Here is a 25,153-nt window from a genome sequence, read left to right on the forward strand (position 1 = left end):
GGATAAAAAGTATTCTTAATTTTTAAAAACAATTGCAAATTTTAAAAAAAAATCTTGCTAAACTTCTTTGATAATTATATCTTCAGAATCATTTTATTGTCTCAAGAGGCTATTCAGTATGCCTAATTCATGCCTTAAATTGTTGCACTGTTACTTAAATGTCATTAAACTTGGAACGTATTAATTTTTTGAAAATTTGTAGAAATTCAAATTTATCAATTAATGCAAAAATTCGACTCATTAAAATATTGATAACCATTCTACTGAATAGAAACTCTGCAATAGCTGATTACCAAACCTCGCAGGAGGTTCATGGGCCCCTGGTACCAGAAGAAAAAAACCTTGAAAAAATTGCAATTGTTTTTTTGGAAAAAATGCTTAAATTCGTCATATTAAAATTCTGCAAAATATTCCAGTACATCTAAAAACTATGCAACAATTTATTATGAAACCCTATAGGAGGTTTCTTGGCTCTTGAGGCTAGAAAAACCTGAAAAATGATCAACAATATCAAAAAACTGCAAATTACTGAAATGGATGCAAATAATTTTTTTTAAAAAAGATTTACCATAAAAGTTTTTCAGTAGCTCGTAATCAGCCCTTCAAAGAGACTTTCCGACCCTTGACGCTGAAAAAACCTAACATATAAAAATGACAAAAAATTGAAGAGAATTGCAAGTTTTGCAAAAAAGCAGAAAATCCTGATGTTAATATCTTGAAGAACATTCCATTACATCTAGAATCTAAATAGAAAAGTAACCTATTATAAAGCTTTGGAGGAGGTTCTTTGGCTACTTACGCTACAGAAAAAAAATGACAAAAATGCAAGTTTTATCGAAAGTGCTAAAATTTGCGAGATTAACAAGATTAAAACTATTCCATGGCTGACAAAAATTTTTCAGTAACTTTTCATCAAAACCCCACAAATGATTTTTTGCGCTTGGCCCTAGAAAAACGTACGACAATAAATATCGAAAAAAATGCTGGAGTTGTCAAAAAAAAGCTAAAACTCGTTAAAATGTTGAAAACCATTGCATTACCACTAGAAATTATACAGTAACATATTATCAAATATTGAGGAGGTTCCTTGACACCTAGGGCTCCAAAAATTAAAAAAAGAAAAAAGTTTTAAAAAAACACTTAATTCCCACTGGGCGCTACTTATTTATCCCGTTTTTAAGGACTAATGTCAAAAGCGTCAGACGAAAAATCGCTCAAGCGAAAAAACGCATTGAAAAAAGACCAACAGGACTAACATAATTGCTGCAAACTTCGTTTGAGAGCAATTAATTAGGAAAAATAAAATTAGAACTTTTAAAATCTCCGCATGCACAAAATCTGTTAGTAAGAGGGAAAATTGAAAATTCATTCAGAAAAATTTACTTTTTATAATTGCTTTGTGATTAAATGTAGAAAGAAAGAGCGTCAGACAAAACAAAACATTAAAAGACAAGTTTTTTACACAAATTAAAGAATGTTTTTCGACTAAATAAAAGAAACGTACCCGGCCGATTCCTGAACAGCAGACGCCATTGATTCCAATAATCACCCTTGGGATTGAAAGAAGAGAAGAAAAAACGGAAGCATAACCGACTAACGTCGGGCGAATTGCTCTCAAACAGCCGGCGAGCGGTTTGCTTCATCAAAAGTCAGCCATGGTTTATTGAGGCTAGCGTTAGCCTAATTGAAGGCGCGTGAGGAAAGAGTAATAGTTGATATCACGCCACTTAACAGCGGCTGAAGTGTGGCATCAACAAGGGAGTTCAGAAAAGATAGACATATATAGTGTGTGCGAGAGTTAAAACGTAAACGAGAAAAAGAAGGAAAAAATCCCAACCGACAGAAAGAGTGAACTAAAAACATTTTCCATGATAAGAGTTGACTCTGCAACTTCTGGCTTTCTAGCCTTGTTAGTATTTAAATCTTATAGGAAAAACTGAAAGTGCGAAAATCAAAAGAAAGGTTTCCACATTTCGCAGTGAAAAAACTGCAAAATCTTTTGGTCTTTGGAGTTCTCTCATGTATCCCATCTGCAAGACTTCAAAAATTTCGTTGGCCAGTTATGATCGTCAAATTCAGAAAAGGATAAAATGTATTAACAAATTGTAAAAACAATTGCTAATTTTAACAAAATCTTGATAAAGTTTGTGATATATCCCCAGAACAAGAGATTTTGTCTCAGGAGACTATTCAAGAGAATTTCATTGTCTCAAGAGACTATTCAGTTTTCCTACTTTAAGCCTGCAATAAGTGCACTGGCTCAAAAATTTTAATAAACTTGAAACATAATTTTTTTGAAAATATTTAACAATTCAAAGTTTATCAAAAAATGCAAAAACGCGACTCATTACAACATTGATAACCATTTCATTAAGTAGAAATTATGCAGCAGCTAATTATCTAATCTCACAGGACGTTCCTGGGCCCCTGGTGCCAGAAGAAATTATGAATCAAAAATATTCAAAAAAACTTGAAAAAAATTGCAAACATTTTGTGAAAAGTTGCTTAACTTCGTCATATTAAAATTTTGAAAAATAATCCAGTACATCTAAAACCTATGCAATAATATATTATGAAACCCTATAGGAGGTTCCTTGGCTCTTGAGGCTAGAAAAACCTGAAAAATGATCAACAATATCAAAAAAACTGTAAATTACTGAAAAAGATGCAAATAATTTTTTAAAAAAAGATTTACCATAAAATTTTTTCAGTAGCTCGTAATCAGCCCTTCAAAGAGACTTTCTGACCCCTGACACTGACAAAACCTATTATATATAAATGACAAATAATTGAAGAGAATTGCAAGTTTCGTCAAAAAAGCAGAAAATCCTGATGTTAATATCTTGAAGAACATTCCATTACATCTAGAATCTAAATAAAAAAGTAACCTATTATAAAACTTTGGAGGAGGTTCCTTGGCTACTTAGGCTACAGAAAAAAAATGACAAAAAATGCAAGTTTTATCGAAAGTGCTAGAATTTGTGAGATTAAAAAGATTAAAAACTATTCCATGGCCGACAAAAATTTTTCAGTAACTTTTCATCAAAACCCCAAAAATGATTTTTTGCGCATGGGTCTAGAAAAACGTACGACAATAAATTTCGAAAAAAAAACGCTAGAGTTGTCAAAAAAATGCTAAAACTCGTTAAAATGTTGAAAACCATTGCATTACCACTAGAAATTATGCAGTAACATATTATCAAATATTGAGGCGGTTCCTTGACACCTAGGGCTGCAAAAATTAAAAAAAGGAAAAAAAGTTTTAAAAAACTTGAAAAAAATGAAGAATAGTATAAATTTCCGCGTTTTTGCTTGGATTACTAAAACATATAGCTAATACAATGGTCATAAAAAGTATTGATGTCTTGCAAAAGACCTTTAGCAGAACAGCGTCGGGCGAATTGCTCTCAAACGACCGGTGAGCGGTTGGCTTTGTCAAAAGTCAGCCAGGGTTTAGTGAGGCTACCTTTAGCCTAATTGAAGTGCCATGAGGAAAGGATAATAGATGATGACATCACGCCACTTTACAGCGGCTGAAAGGCTGCATCAAAAGAATTAAGAAAAGATAGACATAGATAGTGTGTGCGAGAGACAAAACATGAATGAGAAAAAAGAAACCCCAACTGACAGAAAAAGTGAGCTAGAAGTATTTTCCATGATAACATTTGACTCTGCAACTTCTCATTTTCTAGCCTTGTTAATAATTAAATCGTATAGAAAAAATTGAAAGCGCGAAATTCAAAAGAAAGGTTTCCACATTTCGCAGTGAAAAAAACTGCAAAATCATTTGGACTTTGGAGTTCTCTCATGTATCCCATCTGAAAGACTTAAAAAATTTCGTTGGCCAGCTATGATCGTTAAACTCAGAAAAGGATAAAATGTATTCACAAATTGTAAAAACAATTGCAAATTTTAACAAAATCTTGATAAAGTTCGGGATATATCCCCAGAACGAGAAACTTTGTCTCAAGAGACTATTCAAGAGAATTTCATTTTCTCAAGAGACTCCTCAGTTTTCCTACTTTAAGCCTGCAATAGTTGCACTGGCTCAAAAATTTTAATAAACTTGAAACATAATTTTTTTGAAAATATTTAACAATTCAAATTTTATCAAAAAATGCAAAAACTCGACTCATTAAAACATTGATAACCATTTCATTAAGTAGAAATTATGCGGCAGCTAATTATCAAATCTCACAGGACGTTCCTGGGCCCCTGGTGCCAGAAGAAATTATGAATCAAAAATATTCAAAAAAACTTGAAAAAAAATTGCAAACATTTTGTGAAAAGTTGCTTAACTTCGTCATATTAAAATTTTGAAAAATATTCCAGTACATCTAAAACCTATGCAATAATATATTATGAAACCCTATAGGAGGTTCCTTGGCTCTTGAGGCTAGAAAAACCTGAAAAATGATCAAAAATATCAAAAAACTGCAAATTACTGAAAAAGATGCAAATAAATTTTTAAAATAGATTTACCATAAAAGTTTTTCAGTAGCTCGTAATCAGCCCCTCAAAGAGACTTTCTGACCCTTGACGCTGAAAAAACCTAACAAATAAAAATGACAAAAAATTGAGGAGAATTGCAAGTTTTGTCAATATAGCAGAAAATCCTGATGTTAATATCTTGAAGAACATTCCATTACATCTAGAATCTAAATAAAAGGTAACCTATTATAAAACTTTGGAGGAGGTTCCTTGGCTACTTAGGCTACAGAAAAAAATGACAAAAAATGCAAGTTTTATCGAAAGTGCTAAAATTTGTGAGATTAAAAAGATTAAAACTATTCCATGGCCGACAAAAATTTTTCAGTAACTTTTCATCAAAACCCCAAAAATGTTTTTTTTTGCGCATGGGTCTAGAAAAACGTACGACAATAAATTTCGCAAAAAATTGCTAGAGTTGTCAAAAAAATGTTTAAACTCGTTAAAATGTTCAAATACCATTGCATTACCACTAGGAATTTTGCAGTAACATATCAAATCTAGAGGAGGTTCCTTGACACCCAGGGCTCCAAAAATTAAAAAAGGAAAAAAGTTTTAAAAAAACTTTTGAAAAAAACTGAAGAATAGTACAAATTTCCGCGTTTTTGCTTGGATTACTAAAACATATAGCTAATACAATGGTCATAAAAAGTACTGATCTCTTGCAAAAGACCTTTATTAGTTTTTACCATACTCAATTTCAGACCGGTCCAACAAAAATTTCGAAAAAAGGCAAAAAAACACGAAATGCTACATTTTGGGCTCAAAAACTCCTAAAATTGACTTTTGTACTGGACTACGGCCTTCCCGATAGCTTCAGCATGCTAAGCACTTGAAGAACTAGTAAAAACGCCTACGGGCCTCTAATGAAACTTAATACCTACTGGCCGCTACCTATCAATTCCATTTTTAGGACTAATGTCAAAAGCTTCAGACCAAAAATCGGTCAAGCGAAAAATCGCATCAAAAATGACCGACAGGACTAATATAAAAAACGCATAGAAAATTGCATTAAATTAACGCGGCACAGGTTCGTTTCAAAATGAGCGAAAAAAACAAGGGCCCTTGAATTGTATTGAACGTGTGGATGCGCCCAGGGTTATGATGAGAATAGTAATATTTCCGGCAAATGATGCAATGATAAATGAGCCAACAGCCAAAATACAGCCAATAAGAGCCGTCCATCTGCAACCCATTACGTGTATCATCGCGGCTGCTATCGGAGAGATTACCAAATAACACCCAGTAGCTAAAGAACCAACCCAGGAAGTTAAAGAGGCAGAAGAAACAGAAGTGAAAGGCTCTAAGAACACTTAATTCCCACTGGGCGCTACCTAGTTATCCCGTTTTTAAGGACTAAAGTCAAAAGCGTCAGACGAAAAATCGCTCAAGCGAAAAAACGCATTGAAAAAAGACCAACAGGACTAACATAATTGCTGCAAACTTCGTTTGAGAGCAATTAATTAGGAAAAATAAAATTAGAACTTTTAAAATCTCCGCATGCACAAAATCTGTTAGTAAGAGGGAAAATTGAAAATTCATTCAGAAAAATTTACTTTTTATAATTGCTTTGTGATTAAATGTAGAAAGAAAGAGCGTCAGACAAAACAAAACATTAAAAGACAAGTTTTTTACACAAATTAAAGAATGTTTTTCGACTAAATAAAAGAAACGTACCCGGCCGATTCCTGAACAGCAGACGCCATTGATTCCAATAATCACCCTTGGGATTGAAAGAAGAGAAGAAAAAACGGAAGCATAACCGACTAACGTCGGGAGAATTGCTCTCAAACAGCCGGCGAGCGGTTTGCTTCATCAAAAGTCAGCCATGGTTTATTGAGGCTAGCGTTAGCCTAATTGAAGGCGCGTGAGGAAAGAGTAATAGTTGATATCACGCCACTTAACAGCGGCTGAAGTGTGGCATCAACAAGGGAGTTCAGAAAAGATAGACATATATAGTGTGTGCGAGAGTTAAAACGTAAACGAGAAAAAGAAGGAAAAAATCCCAACCGACAGAAAGAGTGAACTAAAAACATTTTCCATGATAAGAGTTGACTCTGCAACTTCTGGCTTTCTAGCCTTGTTAGTATTTAAATCTTATAGGAAAAACTGAAAGTGCGAAAATCAAAAGAAAGGTTTCCACATTTCGCAGTGAAAAAACTGCAAAATCTTTTGGTCTTTGGAGTTCTCTCATGTATCCCATCTGCAAGACTTCAAAAATTTCGTTGGCCAGTTATGATCGTCAAATTCAGAAAAGGATAAAATGTATTAACAAATTGTAAAAACAATTGCTAATTTTAACAAAATCTTGATAAAGTTCGTGATATATCCCCAGAACAAGAGACTTTGTCTCAGGAGACTATTCAGTTTTCCTACTTTAAGCCCGCAATAGTTGCACTGGCTCGAAAATTTTAATAAACTTGAAAAAAGATTTTTGAAATTATTAAAAATTTCAGATTTTATCAAAAAATAGAAACACTCGACTCATTAAAACATTGATAACCTTTTCATTAAGTAGAAATTATGCAGCAGCTAATTATCAAACCTCACAGGACGTTCCTGGGCCCCTGGTGCCAGAAGAAATTATAAATCAAAAATATTCAAAAAATCTCAAAAAAAAATTGCAAACATTTTAGGAAAAATTGCTTAAATTCGTGATATTAGAAATTTGCAAACTATTTTAATACATCTAGAAACTATGCATTTTGTGATATGAAACCCTACAGGAGGTTCTTTGGCTCTTGAGGCTTGAGAAACTTAAAAACTGAAAATTTCAAGAAACTGCAATTCACTGAAAATGATGCAAATATTTCTTTTAAAAAAATGTTTAAAATCTGAATGCTGAAAATTATCCCATTACATCTATAAATTATACAGTAACATATTATCAGACACTGGAGATTGCTTGGCTCTTTAGGCTGAAGAAACCTATAAAATGACAAAAATTTCAAAAAAAAATTCAAGTTTTATCAAGTTTCTGGTATTAAAATTTTAAAACTATTCCATGGCCCATAAAAATTTGTCAGTAAATTGTTATAAAAACCCTAAAAGAGTTTGCTGCTCCCTGGGTCTGAAAAAACTTGAATAATGACTGTCAAAAAAATTGAAAAAAGTTGCAAGATTGGTCAAAAAAGTTTGATCAAGAAATGATAAACTTCGTGATGTTAATATTTTGCAAAACCATACCATTACCACCAGAAATTGTGCGGTGATCTATTATCAAATCCTGGAGAAGGTTTCTTGACACCGAATCTTGTTATCAAACCCTCAAAGAGATTTTCTGACGCTGAAAAAACCTAAGAAATGACAATGTCACAAAAATTGAAGAGAATTGCAAAGTTAAAATATGTTAAAAATTGTTTAAAAAAATGAAAAATACAGGTTTTGTTTAAAAGTGCCTAAATTCGTGATGTTAGTATGTTGACAACCATTCTATTACCACTAGAAAGTATGCAGAAACTTTATCAAACCCTAGAGGAGGTTCCTTGACACCTATGGCTGAAAAACTCAAAAAAGACGAAAATTGTCAAAAAGCTTGAAAAAATTTGTGAAAATAGCCTAAATATGCACGTTTTTGTTAGGATTACTAAGACATATAGCTCTGAAAATGGCCAGAAAAAGTACTGGTGTCTTGCAAAAGACCTTTATCAATTTTAACCATGCTCAATTTTAGACTGATCCAACAAAATTTTCAAAAAAAGACGAAAAAACTCAAAAAAATGCAACATTTTGGGCGCTAAAACTCCTCGAATTTTGTCCTAGATTACGGCCTTCCCGTTGGCTTCATCTCATTAAGGACTTGAAGGACTACTAAATGCGCCTACGGGCCTCTAATGAAACTTACTGCCCGATAGTCGCTACCCGTTTTTAAGGACGAAGAGTCAAATGGATCACACGAAAAATCGGTCAAGCAAAAAATCCCAAAAAAGACCAAAAGGATTAATATAATTGCCACAAATTTCGTCTGAGAGCATTTAATATTTTTTTTGTACAAAAACTTTAAGGTGCAAACTATTTTGATGTCATTTCGCAGTTGAACATACTCTTGTTTCTTAGCGAGAGGATACAGGGGCTAGTATCAATACCAATGCGCATTAGAGCTGGTAGCTAATACTTATAAAAACAAAGTTCAAGCAACGGGCTTTACTTGAGCGGAATGTCACTCGCTATACTTGCTGTTTCATTGTGACTTCAAAAATCATGAAAATTTGCCAACAGGTCTTCAAAAAGACGGCACCAATACAATCCAAATTCTTGAGAGAAAGAGCCGAGCATCGCAATACAGCTCCGCCAGCTTACAGCTTCCCAGCTGTAAAATAAGGCACACATGACAATCATTGTTTCAAACATCGTTCAAGCCCAATTAATACATTTAATGTTCAAATTGTTTACTGATTTTTTAAATCAATTTGCACTAATTCATGGCTAAGAATCAAACCTGTGTCAAAAATTTTAAGAAAAAAACAATTAGCATTCATCAACACATTGCTCGAAAAACTCCATCGGTCGGAGCAGCAACACAACAAAATTTCAGAAGCCTTTCGAAAAGTTTATTCTCATACATTACTATATTTATGAAGAATAAAATCTATAAATGTACAGAGGAAATCAGCAAAAAACCAAAACAAAACAAGTTCATAATCAAAGTTTAAAATTTGAGCGTGAAACCAGATCCCTTTTTCGACAATCCCATGTTCGCGTTGGTGAGCTGGAATCCCAAACTAGTATCGTCTTCATTTGCTAGAAGTCGATTGTATGCATCACCGCCCTCAGGAGCCTTAGGACTCGCCATTTTTTTCTCTTTCGAAATTCCTCCCTCACTTTTTGCGGGCCACGTGGGAAATTGTGAGGGGTCTATTGGTTTAGGAGATTCTTTGAAAAAGTCGTGCTTTAGAGAGTCGGCCGCAGTCAAGCGTCTTTTAGGATCAAAAGTTAGGAATCCGTTCAGAAGGGATATGCCTTTTTCAGTCAGAGATGTTCCAAATTTATTCCTGAAACAAAAGTCAGCTGAAAAATACCAACATTTACAACTTATGCCAGAAACTGCCATTATTCATGCTACCAAATTCTAGTGGAAGTCTAAAACTAAAATCTGCGACAGATTGCGTTCAACTATCACCCACCTATATTAAATTTATGAGCAAAATGACCAGACACGTTAGACGTTTTTCAGCCTTACTAGGAAAAACTTGAACAAAAATCTTGCCTATCAAATTAATAGGTTGAGACGAACAGGATAGCAAACGCACATATTTTCCATCACACTGATGAACGTCCTTGCAACTTAATTGCTCTTTAGGTACGAACGAAAGCCAACTTTTTTTAGACGCTTTTCGCAGAACCGGTAATGTGATATGCACCCGAAGTAGCCTCAGATTCTTCGAGATACCCCTTATTTTCAAAATTATCATCAGAAAAACCCAGAACAAATGCCATGCATACCTAACGCTAGCAAAAATACTTAACACTGACTATTTAAAGTATAATCTCTGATGAACCTTGACACTGTAAATAGATTTTGCTTGTTAATACATACATCTGAACCAATGTTACAACTCTGCAATTTAACAACTTCCCTGAAAGACAAAATAGAATTCTTCTAAGGCTCTATACGAGCCATTTTCATTGCCAAACCACTCAGTTTACTCACCCAAGTTTATGATAACAAAGTTTTGTTCATCTGGAGGATTAGAAATAGACATCAAGCCAAATTTGCAATTTCTTTTTTGTTCCGATCCCACTTGTGGGGGGAGGAACTATACACTCATATGGGTTTTTTTTTGTTCACACAATTTTGGCCGATATATATATTCATGCTAGAGAAATGTGAGTGGTATCATTAAAAAGCTCGTCTAGCGTAGAATTCGAAATAAAAATTTTTTTTTGAATTTCTTTTTTTTCCGAGGAGTTATCGAGGTTTAAAGTTTCATGTGAACGCAGGATATTTGGTTCACTTTTGTACACTTTTAGCGTTAATTTTTGTTCGAATTAACATTTTTTCCATAACAAATTTAATTCAAAACTACCATTCACGCTACAAAATGCATCAATTTGGTGTTTCTAATAGACGAAAGACACTAAAAATACTAGTTCTGGTCTCACAGTGAAATTTACTATAAAAAATTTCGAATTTAATTGAGAACTGTTCTTTTAGAAAAATTATAATTTTTTTGGTTTTCAAGTCACTAAGAGAATAGTCACCTTCCATATCGAGGTTCCGTTATCGACGAAACTCCTTGACATTCCAATGATGGCCAATGAACAGAAAAAAAGGTTTCAATGAATCGCTCAATTTTTTTTTGGCTTCGACACCGACTGTTCGTAATTTTTAACGAAATTTTGATTCTTCTTGAGATTTCACTGAAATTTTGAAGACCTATGCCATAGACATGTTGACCAAAGAGTGCAATTCCTTTCCTGATGAGCATTAAGTGAACCTATCTAGTGTTTCGAGTGGACAGCAAATGGTTGTTAAGACATTAAAAATAATTTTTCGAATTTTTTTGAACGTTAGCCGATCTTAAACATTTTTTGCGAACTCTAAGTCAATCTCAGTAATGACAAGACCCTCGTATTTAGTACTGCAACCAAAATTAATCTGGCTAGTTGTTTTATCCTTAATTATTGGCTTTCTGACTTCAATGCGACGAGTTTCCAATAATTTTTTTTTAATTTTTGGATAATTTTTTTTCGTGATTTTGCTTCCTTTTGGAATCTTACCACATTATCCTAATATTGATAGTTCCCACTGGCTCAGAGAAGACGTTGAAAGAATCATGGATAAAGTTTTCAGAGAAAAGCTTTTGGATTAAATGACCTCGACACCTACTTCTCGAACTTCTTTCCAATGAATTTTTGGTTTTTGCCTGTATTTGTTATTGTTTACATGGTCATAAGACTTATTCTGATGTCTTATTGCTGACTGGTCAACGACAAACAGCATTTTCTTCCCATCGAGGCATGACTTAGCGTATTTATTGACTTCCGTTGAAAGCTATTGAATTTAATTTCGTTGATACTCTCAAAGATTTCGTGGTTTTAAAATATTTGTTCATATTTGTTGATTTTCCGAAGTCTCATAGTTAAAGAAAGAAATCCTATTGTTATTAAAAAATTAATTAAAGATGGAATTGTTTGTACGGAAAAATTTGTTTTTTTAATGGCTTTGACACTTTTGTCTACTTTTTTTAGAATTCGCAGTTTTTTATTCTTTCTGTAGTCTTAAAGTGCTGAGAGGTCTCATAAGCTTCTAATTGAGGATTGAATGAAGGCTATTACTCAATGCAGTTGGTTCATAGCGAGTAGTCTTAAAGTTTGAATTACTCGTTTTCAATTTTTTTCTCGTTTTTTGTATAGATTTGTTGTTCCTATCGTCAACTTGTAATTAATTCTCATGATTGAGAGGTCCGATACAACTCCTCGTAATTCAAAAATTAAACTTCCTATTGATATGTCGTAACTGATGTTTTGTTTCTGGGAAAATATGCGTTTTCATAAATGTTTTGTGAGTGGTCAATATTTGTGTTTTTTCTCTTCTTTTACCACGTTCGCTTAATAACAGAGCCCGATTATTTTGAAATGAGGCCCAAGTGAACTTATTTAATCGTTCAGTATAATTTTAGCTCAATTAGTATAGATAACAATTGAAATAAAAAAAACAACATTTAGATAATAGCTAATGATTTTAATGGCCTTAATGATTTGTTTGTAATTTCTCGAGTTTTTCTGTATTTTTAGTCCGTTTCTATGGCTTAGTCTAACCAAAGACAAGTCCTATCCGTTTTGTAATGACTTTATCAAGAATTAGTTTGTTAAAAGCTAATGATTTTTAAGAGGTTTAAAATTATTTGGTTTAAAAAATGTTGATAGATTTTTGAATTTCGCCTCATTCTTTTTCCTTTTGACTTATTAAGGATGATCTACTGTATACTTAAGGTAAAAGACAATTTGTGCAGTTAAGGTTTTATCTGATTGCATTTTGACTTTGTTTAGTAGGTGCTTTTACATTTAGATATCGAGTTTTCGCCGTTAATTTTTTAGTTTTGCTTAATTTGTTTTTTTTTCTCGTAGTCTTTTTATTGACAGATCTTGTGAGCGCTGTAATGAGGCATGGTATTATGTAATTCAATTAGTAGTTTGGGTTTGAAACAATTTTCTAAAACTCAAACATCTATTTTTGGTTATCTCTTCATTTGCTTGACAATTAAGTCAAAAACATAGATCAGCTCGGATCAGGACTTCATGTGCAAACGCACATTAACGAGCCTCCTTGTTAAAATTTTATGTGTGCATGCTCGTGGGGTTTCAAACAGCAAACTAAGTTTGGGGTAAAACGGAATGATTCGGTGTACCTTAAATTGTTGTATGGATACTCGGTGAACACAATCTTCTTGACCATGGGTAAGTTGGGCCAATCCGGCCATATCTTCTCATTGGGAGTGCCAAGCTCTTTAAATATCTGGTTCAACTGCTCTGTCTCACTCTTGCCCGCAAACATTGGCTTCTGTGTGAGCAACTCTCCAAATATGCAACCCACACTCCACATGTCTATTGGCTTTGAATACAGCTTTGTTCCTGAACAAAATCGTTGTTTTAAACGAGCTAAAATTTAAGTCCATTTTAAATTATTTGACATTTCATTATAAATGTACGTGCAAAATTTGAAGAGGGGTATCAAGATTGCTTTCAAAAGAAGCAAGACATCAATTGATTTCCAAAAAAACTCAATAATTTCTCTCTAAGTTCTTCACAAAGTAATCGGTTCTAACACAATGCCCTCTCAATTTATCACTTGTAAATTGACAAAATCTTTCGCAAACAAACTGGTTATCTAAACCTGATTTCACAGATCAGATCTAACATATAATTCCAAAGAATGCACATCGCAATTTAAAACGTATCCACCAAATTTCCGACGGCCGATTGAAACATAGCCGGCATATTGCCGGAAAATAGCCGCCGTTGACGCTCTTGATGCATATCGGGATTGAAACAGAAAAAGAAGAGACAAACTGACTGAATTTTTTTCTGTTTTTTTTTTCAGTGCCAAAAAGTGTTATTTGGCGTGCAGTTTTAGTTAGATTCCGAAACTATGCATAATTCAGCTTGTAAACTGAAAGCTAATAAGCTTAATACCAATGTCAGTTACCAAACACTAATGAACTTTGATAACCTAATTCTCAAGGACTTAATGACCGGGCTTTATCAGTTTATCCCATCTCTTTTAACTTTGCTCTTTTGACATTGACTGTATTCACTATATTGCGTAATTCATTAAGTAAATGGATTTAAAAACCATTCAGTTGAAAAAGTGAGGGAGGTAAGTCAAATCAAACAAGTGAAAGTGGTGAATTATGTAAAACGAAAAACGGGATCAAAAGGTAAAGCGAATTTAAAAAAACATAGCAGGACAAGTCATGACGTACAATTCAAAGAATTTTCATTGACTAAACTAGACCTAAAACGAACTATGGGTGAATTGGGAAAAAACCATTTTTGAAAAAAAATAAGATCAAAAAATAAAAAAAAACAGAAAATCAGTGTCAAAATGCCGCATGTGAACAAAAAAATCACTAGCGAGAACTTAAAATTTGGTTCAAACAAAAAAGTAGGCCTAGAATGAACTATAAATGCAATGAGAAAACCCCTTAGAAAAAATCCGATCCAAAAAATCGAAAAATCCAGAGTGAAATTGCCGCATGTGAACAAAAAACCACTAGCGAGAAAGTGAATTTTTGTTCATACACCGTTTTCTCACTCTACTTTAAAATTAGAGCAAAAAATTCACGCCGCAAAACTCGCTTTTTCGCTCCACTTCCTGTTTCGGCGTGACCAAAATCACTACTCCAATTTGACTTCAAAAATCATGGAAATGTGTGAACAGATCTTAAAAAAAAAGACAGCGCCCCAATACAATTCAAATTCTTTGAATTGTAAAAAAAATGAGAGCGCCTAAATAATAGCCTTTTGAGAGGCTGACATAGGCTATTAAACACAGAAGATTGATCTTCCTAGTATTGCGCTTTGGGTGCACTTTATTAAAACTGTCACTGTAGCTAAGTGAAAACCATTAACTCACCCAGCAATAATTCAGGAGCCCGGTACCACAGAGTCACAACAATTGGAGTGTATGGCTTCAGAGGACTCCCATACTCTCTCGCAAGTCCGAAGTCCCCAATCTTCAGTTGCCCTTTGTGACTGAACAAGAGATTCGACGCTTTCAAATCTCGGTGCAATATCCAGTTATCGTGCAGATGCCTTACACCTGAAAAAAAGCACAACTGTGAGTATTATCGCAGATGAAGCTAAAGGCACTAAAACATAACTAGCGACTAATTCGGACGGATTGCCCTCAAACGACTGTCGAGGGGAATGCGTTGGCGTAAATTTGCTGAAGAGCAACAAAAAAGTCCAGAACTCAAAATCCACAATGGGATGTGCCATTAATGAGACTAATTGATAAGAGAACAAAATGCACAACACAAGCAAACCTTTTTGATAACTATTACTTTCAAAGTCATAAAAACCACTAGCTATGAACTTGAACAATAAACTAGGTGAATTTATACCTCTACAGCACAGATGAGACCTGACCATGGTGAAACTCGCTGGTAAGACAACAAAAAAGAACAACACATACAGGCAGAACTCGCAAATATTTCTTTTATATTTTAAAGATTTTAAAGTCAGAGAAATCATTAGCTATGAAATAAAACAATTCAGTTGATTCGCTAATGCCTGCCTAGCAAACGATTAGACCTGCTAGTAATGAGACTATGTAACAAAACAAAAGAGTTAAAAAATACGACGAAAAACAGAAATTCATTAATATCTTATAACAAAAAGAAAATCATCAAATAAAAATTTAAAGAAAAAATAGCTTTTTCATCTATCAGAAAGCTCTTCAAATGATGTCCTCGAATACCGTGATAGCGTTGCTACCAATTAACATTCTACTTCTCAATGTGATCCAAAAAGACCAATGAGCAAAAACTACCTGAAGCAATTGACCGTCTATCAAAAAAAAAACGTCTGGTGGCCTCGACAATGTATGTACCTAAAGTATCAAGTTTTGCCAGGACGTAGCTGTTCCGTATCAGAAGTCGGCAACTCCCACCATCAAGCTAGTTTACCAGCTGTCCTGTTGAAAGCAAAAACATCTTCTATTCAAATCATGTAACATAGCGTGCTGTAATGACTAGATCTCCATATCTTTTTGAACCAGCTGGAGCAAAAAATATTGCACTTAGGGATCTCTTACTATCTTTAAAGAATGGGTGGGTCTACACAAAAAACATAACCGACTAATGTCGGGCGAATTGCTCCCAAGTTTGCGACCGGCTGGCTTCAGCTAGCACACGGGGGGGGGGGGGGGGGTGCTGCGGGGCAACAGTGGGGTCTTCAACCTCTAAGAACCACCTTCACACCATAAGTATAAGTCTCCAAAACAGTTTCTATGAATTGCATACTTGGAGACTACCGAGCTGAAAGGCTCTAAGCGCACTTAATGCCCGCTGGGGGCTATCTGTTTATCCCGTTTTTGAGGACGAAAAGTCAAATCGGTCAAGCGAAACATCGCATAAAAAAGACTGACAGGACTAGTATAATTGGTACAAACTTTGTTTGAGAGAAATTAATCAACATGGTTTTAAGCACAAGCCCTTGTACCATTGACGCTATTTCTGTTAAACACATTTTCCATTGATCTCAAAGCCTTTGATACAATTGATCATGAACTCCTATCGAGCAAATTGTTCATAATAGCTTGGTTGGTAATTGCACTGCGAGGTTTTTACATACTTGCAAACAATGTTGTAAGATCTAACATTAGTGATGCCAAATGCGGATTTCCTCAAAGTTCCATCTCTGGTCATTTACATGAAAATTTACCAAAACGGGTGTTCGAACAATGAAATGTTCCTTTCTGTCGACAATACATCAAGTGCAGGCATAATTTGCTCGTTCAACTAACCTCAAGACGCATTACAAATCATGAATACTTGCTCTTCATAAAACAAATTAACTCATTTCGATTAAAAAAACAGTCCACATTAAATTTGAAAATGCGACCACAGTCTCCTGTAATCTGCAGGTTGTAGGATTTTCAATCTCACTACAAATACGTAGGAACTGTGATAGAAAAGAGAAAGCATTTGCAAAAACACCGTTTTCAGGCCCGATTTCTTTTACAAATTAAAGGTCCTAGTTCTTAGGAATATTGTTGTCTGAACTGTGCACATATAAATTACAAAAACGTATTCATAGTTCTTATGCAATAATAAAATGTATTCGTAGTTCTTCAGGACGCTTGCATTCTAAAGAACACATAACCTGCCTCTAGAAATTTTCAAAAAAACTTCATTTAACAATCTTCATTTAACACGCAGTCCTGTTGGAAGATTTCATTTGCAATCCAAAATAAGCAATATCAGAAAATGACATAACCATCTATGGCGAAAAGTGGTTTTCCATAAATTATATTGAATATTATATTACCTTCTAGTAGCTGCAGCATGATTGTTTTAACCTCCCGGATGAGAAATGGCTGCTTCATTATCTCCATCAACGCCTTCAAGTCATGCTCAACATAGTCCATGACCAAGTAAATCTTATCCATATTACTACCCACAACAATCTCCCTCACAGGCACTACATTAGGATGTTGCGACTTGAGCAAACAATTGATCTCACGTAAACTTGTTATTGGGAATCCCTCCCTTTCCTTTTCCATTTTAAGCCTCTTCAGAGCCACAATTTCATTCGTTCGTAAATCTTGTGCTCTGTATACTACGCCATACGTGCCCTCGTCTATTTTATTCATGTGTTTGAACTCGTCCACACTTCGGCAGCCCTGAAGAGCTGGAAAATAAATAGGAAGTAAGGGTTTTTTGGGCTCTTCTGGTTTGATCTGGATTTGAGGCGCTTCTTTTACAACTTGGAGAGGGGGCTCATTTTTCTGTTCCCCCGCCTGAGCGATTTTAGATCTATTCGGACTATTTGTCCGGCTGCTTGACTTCGAGTTGGCTTTCGAGCTCTTCTTCTTTACTGGTCCTTTTTCTGGAGAGTCCAGGCTGTCGTCTAAATTGTCAAATTTTGAGGTGTATGCAGCTGGAAGAAGTCTCGGCCTATCAGATTCTTCCTGAAATCAATTAACGCTTTAATTTGAACTCAAAATAGCGTTGATAAGCTACAAAACTGATTGCTTAATCAAAGCTGGCGAGGAATAACAGAAGTAGCTTTAATTACCTGAATCATTCAATAACTCGATTACTGGACAACATGCCGAATTTTCGGGTTAATATCCGCGATTTTGATAGATTAATTCCCGTGAAATCAAAGAGGTCGTCTCAAGCTATAAATATTTTATGAGACTCCAGATTTTTTAACTAAAACAGCTGGAAGACCGCCAAAAAATATCTGCGATAGCTTTGTAAACATATAGACTCAAATAACGAATAAAAAGAAAAACCGAGGACCAAAGAGAATCCGATGTCTCGACTTGCTTAAAACTAAGTATTGTTCATAGCAGTTGCTCTCAAACAATTTCAATCAGAGTGATGTAGGTCATTTTGAGAGCAACATAGGTCACTTTGACAGTGAGGTAAGTCATGTATAACAAAAAAATCATGTGTAACAAAATGACGTCACGCACGCAATTCAGTTGAAATTGCATGAACGAATGAATAAAAAGCAGATATGAAGTTGTTGTGACGTCATATGGTCGTAACAAAAATCTTGACGAAATAAAAAACAGCCGGAAGAATTCTGGAAACGACTCGAAGTAGAAAAGTGACCATCCTCACTGACCGAATGCACATTCTATATAATTAAACTCAGCGATTTGAAATAACTGGAAAAACATCAGAAAACCATCTGAAAAACACATACACAATCTGATAAAATTCAACTTTAATGGCAACTCAAGAGAAAACTATTGGTAAAGGAACCTCTCATACAGATAGCTTGCAACAAATTATTGATAATTGACAGACAACCCAATAAAATGGTTTTATAAAGAGGAACTCGCAAGGGTTCATTACATTCTCTCGTCGTTCATTACATTCTCTCGTCGATGGAAGACCAAAAGACCTAAAAAGATAGAAATTTTTTTAATTCTAATTAAGTGAAATTTGCCATGTTTAGCTTTTATCATTCCTACCAGCTATTAATCGGCAAAAAAATTATCGGCACGATTAAAAAATTTTGGCAAGATAAGTCAATGATTCAAAACGCAGGAGAGATATATCAATCGGCTGTTGGAAACTGCTAAGAACAAAAAACCTAAAAAATGTATTTTGCTTGAGCCAAGACTAGAATTTAAGCCAAGACAATCACAAAAAGATGGATGGAATGAATTTGATTTAAAAAACGTTTAAAAAAACCAATTCCCCAATACAATCGAACTTGTCTGAAATGAATCAGCATACCAAGAGAAGGACGATAATAGCTCATTTTTTTAAACTACTAAAAGAATTTAACAAAAACGGAGAAATTGGTTTGATATTTCAAAAACGCGTCAAAAAACCATAAAAGTGAAAAACGCAGCTTATCACGAAATAACCCAAAACTTACAAAGCGTCTGAAATATAGCTTATCTGTAATGCAGTCTAAAACCTCATTTCGATAAGGATAAAGCTAAAAAGAAACTCTTTGAAAATGAAACACGGGGGCAAAAATTGTTTTTGCCAAACACCAATTTTTTAAGTTCTCAAAAACGCTGCATCATGATCAAGAAATAACTTTTTTTTGTTCGATCTTCAATATCGTCATCAGTTTGACCTAAACACCTGCTGTAGCTGCGCGACAGACTCCTGCAGTTCTTCCTCAACAAGTTGCCCAGTAATTTTTGAACTTTAGTAGTATTAATGGTATTAGTAGGCGATTGCCTTTCCAAGTCGTCGGTGCAACAAAATTTCTGCACCAACGCCTTGTTGCGTGAGATGTGGTCCCAGGTTAGAAAATGTGGTCCCAGGTTAGGACGAATTGGAGGTGCATCAGTTTTGAGAGAACGTCAAGGAAGGCGGATTTCTCTGTGCAGTGCTGTCGTGTTGAACCGAAGTATGTCCAGTCAGTTGGCTACCTCCTATACATGCCTTTCACATAGGTTACCAATATTGAGGTACTCAATCTAAAATGCAGTATATATTGTGCAGGCCTCCGCCACATTTAGGAACGCAGTTCCTGATGTTTCCGCAGATACAACTCAAGAATGAGTACAGCAGAGGGCAGTATCCTGTTCTCGTTCTGCCAGTAGCCTACGTGTTATTTATGAGTGCGTCTGTTCCTCCTCTGAAAATCTTGGTGACACTCTCTTTAATATTTTTCTTTCCTACTTCACGGACTGTACTTTGATGGATGCCTTTGATGAATTACTATTCTTATTTAACGTCATTTAGGCGCTTTTTTTGCGATTGAGTTCCTGTTCGCATGTACATTCACACGGTCCTGATAAGTGTCATTTATGGTCGTTCTCGCGGTACGATGACACGTGGAGGTGGTCAGAGTTGTTCGATGATTGCCTCGGCGGATCTGATAGCTTCCACCTAGGAACTGCCTCTCCAACAATTCTAAGTGAGCTTATACAGGCTGCATTTTGCCTTCGTTGTGTAAGCTGTTGGTGTCAGACTTCTTAACACAAGTTCATTCAGAGATGTTGTTTGGACTGGGAATTTGTTCAAGTTTGTGTCGCTGATATTCGGAGCCAGCATCATAAGAGCATCCACCATTTCCAGCATTTTTTGTCAGTGGGCTGTCGTGCTTTTGGAACTTTATTTTTAGAGTTCTGATGAGCTCACCAAAGTTGAGCATGTTGTCATAAATACCACTCTTGTCTCTAAGTTTGTTTAGCTATGGGTTCGAACAAACTAAACACGTTCAACCACAAACTAAACACCAACTTTTGACGCGCGGTATTTCAATAACTTTGTTTGTAATAGTCAACAAACTTATCACTAGAAAAGGACCCTTAACCAAAATTTTTCTTCAAGTTGCATCATGACACGCACCAATAAAATTCACACTTTTTGAATGGTAAAGAAACAGATTACCGCATTATAACTAACGCCAACATAGCTTCGCAGTTTTAAGAAAAACGTGAGATCAATAGTAGCTTCGGCTATCGCTTCCCGTAATTTAAGCAGGAATAAATAAACTAGTACTAACATAATCATCAGATTCTGACTCAGAGGAGGATTCCTCAACTGTTGACTCTTTATATTTTGTCGTAATTAGATCTTCATTCCTGCTACCTTCTATTGGTGGCGGTGGATCATGCACAGACGCCGAGCTACTATCGGACTCAGAAGCGCTAACATCTTCAACTTCGGCATCAATTAGGGTAGCTTTAGTTGCAGCTGATACTTTCGAAGTACTGGAACTGGCTTTGGATTGTGAACTATCGCCCAATTCTTTGCTTCCTGAGCCACTCCGAGCAGCTGACTCTCTAAACCAAACGATGGATTTGTAAAACTAAATAAGTAACTTCTGGATCTCTTTTCGGCTCAAGTTCATTTTGTGAGCCGCAAAATCTTACAGTTTTGGTTCTTAGTATAAAAATGTTCAAGTATTTAGACGATGCGAACGAATTTTAATCTGTAAAAAATCTATACCTGAAAAAAATCTATTTACAGTTTTTTTTTTACTTTCCAAATTTGTTGCTGTAGTAGTATTAAAATATGAATTTCAGTTGGATTCGTTCTTCAAGGTCTTGCTCCGATTTAGCTGTCCGGATTTGTTTTTACTCGTTGCAAAAAATAAACATACCCGGCAGATTGCCGGAAAATAGCCGCCGTTGATTACAATAAGCATGATTGGGTTTGAAAGAGAAGATATCGAAAAAAAAGATTTTTGTACAAAAACATTTTTTAAGTCCGATTTATTTTGATGGCATTTCGTAGTTGAACATACTTCTGTTTCTTAGAGAGAGGCTAGAGGGGCTACTATCAATACCAATAAGGATAAGAGATGGTAACTGAAATAGGAACGACGTTCAAATAGCGGGCATCTAAAATTGGGCTTTATGGGTTTATCCCGTTTCTATATCTGACTTCAATTTTTTATTCTGACTCTGTTCATTTTGAATTGCTTTGCTGAGCAACTGATGTTCAAATTGACTTTTAGCAGAATGAGAGAAGAGAGAAACTAGCCTAGAGAAGTCAAAAAGATTTCACGCAAAATGCTGAAAAAGCGGCAAAATGGTAAAGCGAAAAAAAGTTCGACGAAAAAAAATAGGAGCGCTATAATAGCCGGCTGAGAAGATGAGGGCGGCTATTAAACAGAAATAATTTTTGTCTTTTTTAACTACTCTCGAGAACATCCCTCGCTTCTAGATTTGTTAATCATTTTAACAAAAATGTGAACAATCGAGCACAAGAGTTCAATCAGAATTTCTTTGGAACTTTAGAGCCTACAATGTTCATTGAAAAGTGAGTTTCCTCGTTGTATGTTACCGTTTCATTAATAAAGAATGACACCCACATTTCCATTCTTTCCAGGTTTCAATAATGGGGAATTGGAGAATATTCTGATTTGAATAAGTCGCTACTAAAGTCTGCATTTTCCATGCCTCTGATAGGCAGATATTTGAAGGTTTGTATTCGAGAGAATCTATGTAGACCACAAGTTCGTCGAAATATTTCCCTGTAGATCGTATTTTAGTAGATCGTATTTTATTGTGCATAATCCAACCGTTCAATGCCAACACAGGTCGGTTGTGGTGGAGGGTTTAATACTCCAAGAATGGCCCTTCACACCACAAGTATACGTCTCCAAAAGTTTCTATCGATCGCATACTTGGAGATTAGTGAGCTGAAAGGCTCTAAGAGCACTTAATACCTTCCGGGCTGTACTTGTTTATCCCGTTTTTGTGGACGAAAGGTTAAAACGGTCTGACGAAATACAACTGGACTAATACAACTCCAATAAACTTTGTTTAAGAGCACTTAATAAACATAGCTGGCAGATTGCCAGAAAATAGCCGCAATTGCTTCGTAGATTTGCAGTCTCAAAAAAACAGTAAAAAAAGTCAGACCAAAAAAATTAGTCTTTTCATTGAAGGCTGATTTTGATTAAAAATCTGTATAAGTTTTTGCTGCCTCTATCAGCTGCTCTCTAATAACCTTCATTTAGAGTGACACACTCAATTGACCTTATCTCTTTGAATTAAAGTAGATAAAAGTCAATTTCAAAGTGAGGAAGTCATTTTTGTGGGTGAGGTAAGTCAAGTGTGACCAAAAATTTAATCACGCAAATGAACAAAATAACTCGCTCCACTAAGAACGAAAAATGACGTCATGCACGCACTTCAGTTGAATTGCATGAACGAACGAACAAAAAGCAGATTTGAAGTGGTTGTGACGTCATATGGTCGTAACAAAAATCGCGACGACGAAATAAAAAACATAGCAGGACAAGTCCTGACGTACAATTCAAAGAATTTTCATTAACTAAACCGAAACCTGGACCTAGAACGGACTATGGATGGATTGGAAAAACCATTCAGAAAAAAAATCCATTCAAAAAAAATTAAGAAAAAACAGTAAAAATCAAAGTGAAATTGCCGCATGTGAACAAAAAAACCACTAGCGAGAAAGCGAATTTTCGTTCAAACACTGTTTTCTCACTCTGCTTCAAAGTTAGAGCAAAAAAATTTCACGCTGCAAAACCACTCGCTTTTTCGCTCCATTTTCTGTTTCGGCGTGACCAAAATAACTACTCCAATTTGACTTCAAAAATCATGAAAATGTGTGAACAGATTTTTAAAAAAAACATAGCCGGAAGAAGAAAATTGCCCATCCTTATGACTAAACAACTGAACAACTATTTAAACTCAAAATAACTACTTGAAACCTTCAATTCCTACCAGAACAAGCCTATTACTAATACAATATCATAACCAAACCTCTTAACCATCAAAAGTTGCAAAAAAAACTGCTTTTAAAAGCCTTTTAAATTCGCTCGCTTAGAGAAAATGTTTTCACACATCAATTTTTCGCTCTCTCAAAAACAGCGGTATGAACAAAAACCCCTCTCTTTTCGCTTCGCTCTTCACTTTTGTTCACCACCAAAATCACTCCAAATTTTTTCACGCGTTTCATTTCCCGCTTCAAAAATCACTCCAATAAAATTGATTAGAAAAAAACTTCTCCAATACTCCTCTTCGAGTCGTAAAAAGACAGCGCCCAATACAATTCAAATTCTTTGAATTGTAAAAAACCAAGAGAAGGCCAATAATAGCCCCAGTTATCGCTGTGCGGCTATTAATCAACTATTAACGATAGTTCTGTCGTCTATTTAAACCTCCATTGAAAAGTTCCATTTAAAGTTACTAACGTTTCCATGTCTTCTACTTCTTTGCCTTTCAATTCGGCTATTCTCTTCTCGATCTTCATCAATTCTTCTCGCCTTTCATCTTCCAGTGCAGACGATGTTTTTGATGCAGACCCTTGTTCACTCTGCCTGTCAGTTTGATTGTTGGCCGAATCTCGTTTCTGATAATTTTGCCTCTTGTTGTCTCCCAATTGACTACTAATTCTTCCGTCTTGGCGATGATGCTTTCTCCCCCTTTTACCTTTCCCCTCTCTGTAGTCCATTGCTCTCCGTTCACCTTTGTCTTTTCCACTCTCGAACTCTCTGAACGTTTTTCGCTTCATCTCATAAAGTTTTGCACTTCTCCACTGATGCGAAGACCTTCTGCGCTTTTCTGCTGGACTCTCGCTAGAAAATAAAGCATGAAACTTAAAGACAGGTTGCTACACTTAATTTTATGAAATAGAGCGAATGAAATCAGCCTCCAGTTGATAAACACGTCTTAGTTGGATGGGATACATAAATTGCTTCAAATTTCGTTCGAGGGCGATAAAAAGGTCTAAATATGTCAATGATGAATTATCTGTTAGATTTTAAGCAGTAGTAACAGTGAGATACGGTTAAACTATATTTTATTGGCTGATCATAGCAGATGTGGTCTTAAAACAGATTAAGTCTAGTTGAGTACAGTGAACATTACCTGTTTCTATTCCGCTCTCTTCTAGAATCAGCCCTGTAAGGCCTACTACCCCCATCGCCAGGTGAAAATTTCCTCCTTTTTCTTTCTTTATCTCTTCTGGCGCCCTTGTTCTTTTTCCGCGCAACTCCTTCAGGGTCAGGAGGTTTGATCATCGGCCTATCTAGGTCGACATCATCTTCGGATGTGTTTTGATCAGAATTCTTCAATGACAAAGCCTCGCTTTCAGATGACTCCTGGTCGCTATTCTCTTTCTGTTTCGGCATACTCCGCGCGCATTCATCCACTAGAAAAAGTTTCTAACTCAATAAACTATCAGCGTGCTCAGAAAGGATTCCGCCTGAATTTAATGGGCTTAAACTACCTTAACCTGTCGATCAATTTACATTCAGACAAAATTATGCTTGAAATAAGGAATCATTACAGAACAAAACTACAAACTACAAAATCTAAAAACATAGCTGGCAGATTGTCAGAAAGTAACCGCTATAACTTCGTGCATCTGCTGTCTCAAAAGATAGTAAAAGCAGAGCAATAAAACTTTTAAATTTTTTTCGCAACAAGTAAATTAAAATTATAACTATAATATGGTTAAATATACTTGAAACAAAAAAATACTTCAAATCATTCAAACAAAATAAAATAAACATCAATCAATTTCTT

At 35.2% G+C, this 25,153-nt stretch overlaps 1 protein-coding gene across 1 annotated transcript; it reads right to left on the reverse strand.

Annotated features, from left to right (window-relative positions):
* Window positions 1–9,024: 9,024 nt before the first annotated feature.
* Window positions 9,025–24,773, reverse strand: LOC142342452 (uncharacterized). The gene is made up of 7 exons (XM_075393789.1): window positions 24,494–24,773; window positions 23,818–24,201; window positions 20,650–20,929; window positions 16,984–17,626; window positions 14,567–14,752; window positions 12,840–13,062; window positions 9,025–9,479 (listed from the first exon to the last, which is right to left on the reverse strand). The coding sequence occupies exons 1-7, from the start codon at window positions 24,754–24,756 to the stop codon at window positions 9,137–9,139; spliced, it is 2,322 nt and encodes a 773-aa protein (XP_075249904.1). The 5' UTR covers window positions 24,757–24,773; the 3' UTR covers window positions 9,025–9,136.
* Between the last annotated feature and the right edge of the window lie 380 nt (window positions 24,774–25,153).

This window comes from Convolutriloba macropyga, chromosome 1 (assembly GCF_964194025.1).
Source record: "Convolutriloba macropyga chromosome 1, txConMacr16.3, whole genome shotgun sequence".
Lineage (NCBI taxonomy): Eukaryota > Metazoa > Xenacoelomorpha > Acoela > Convolutidae > Convolutriloba > Convolutriloba macropyga.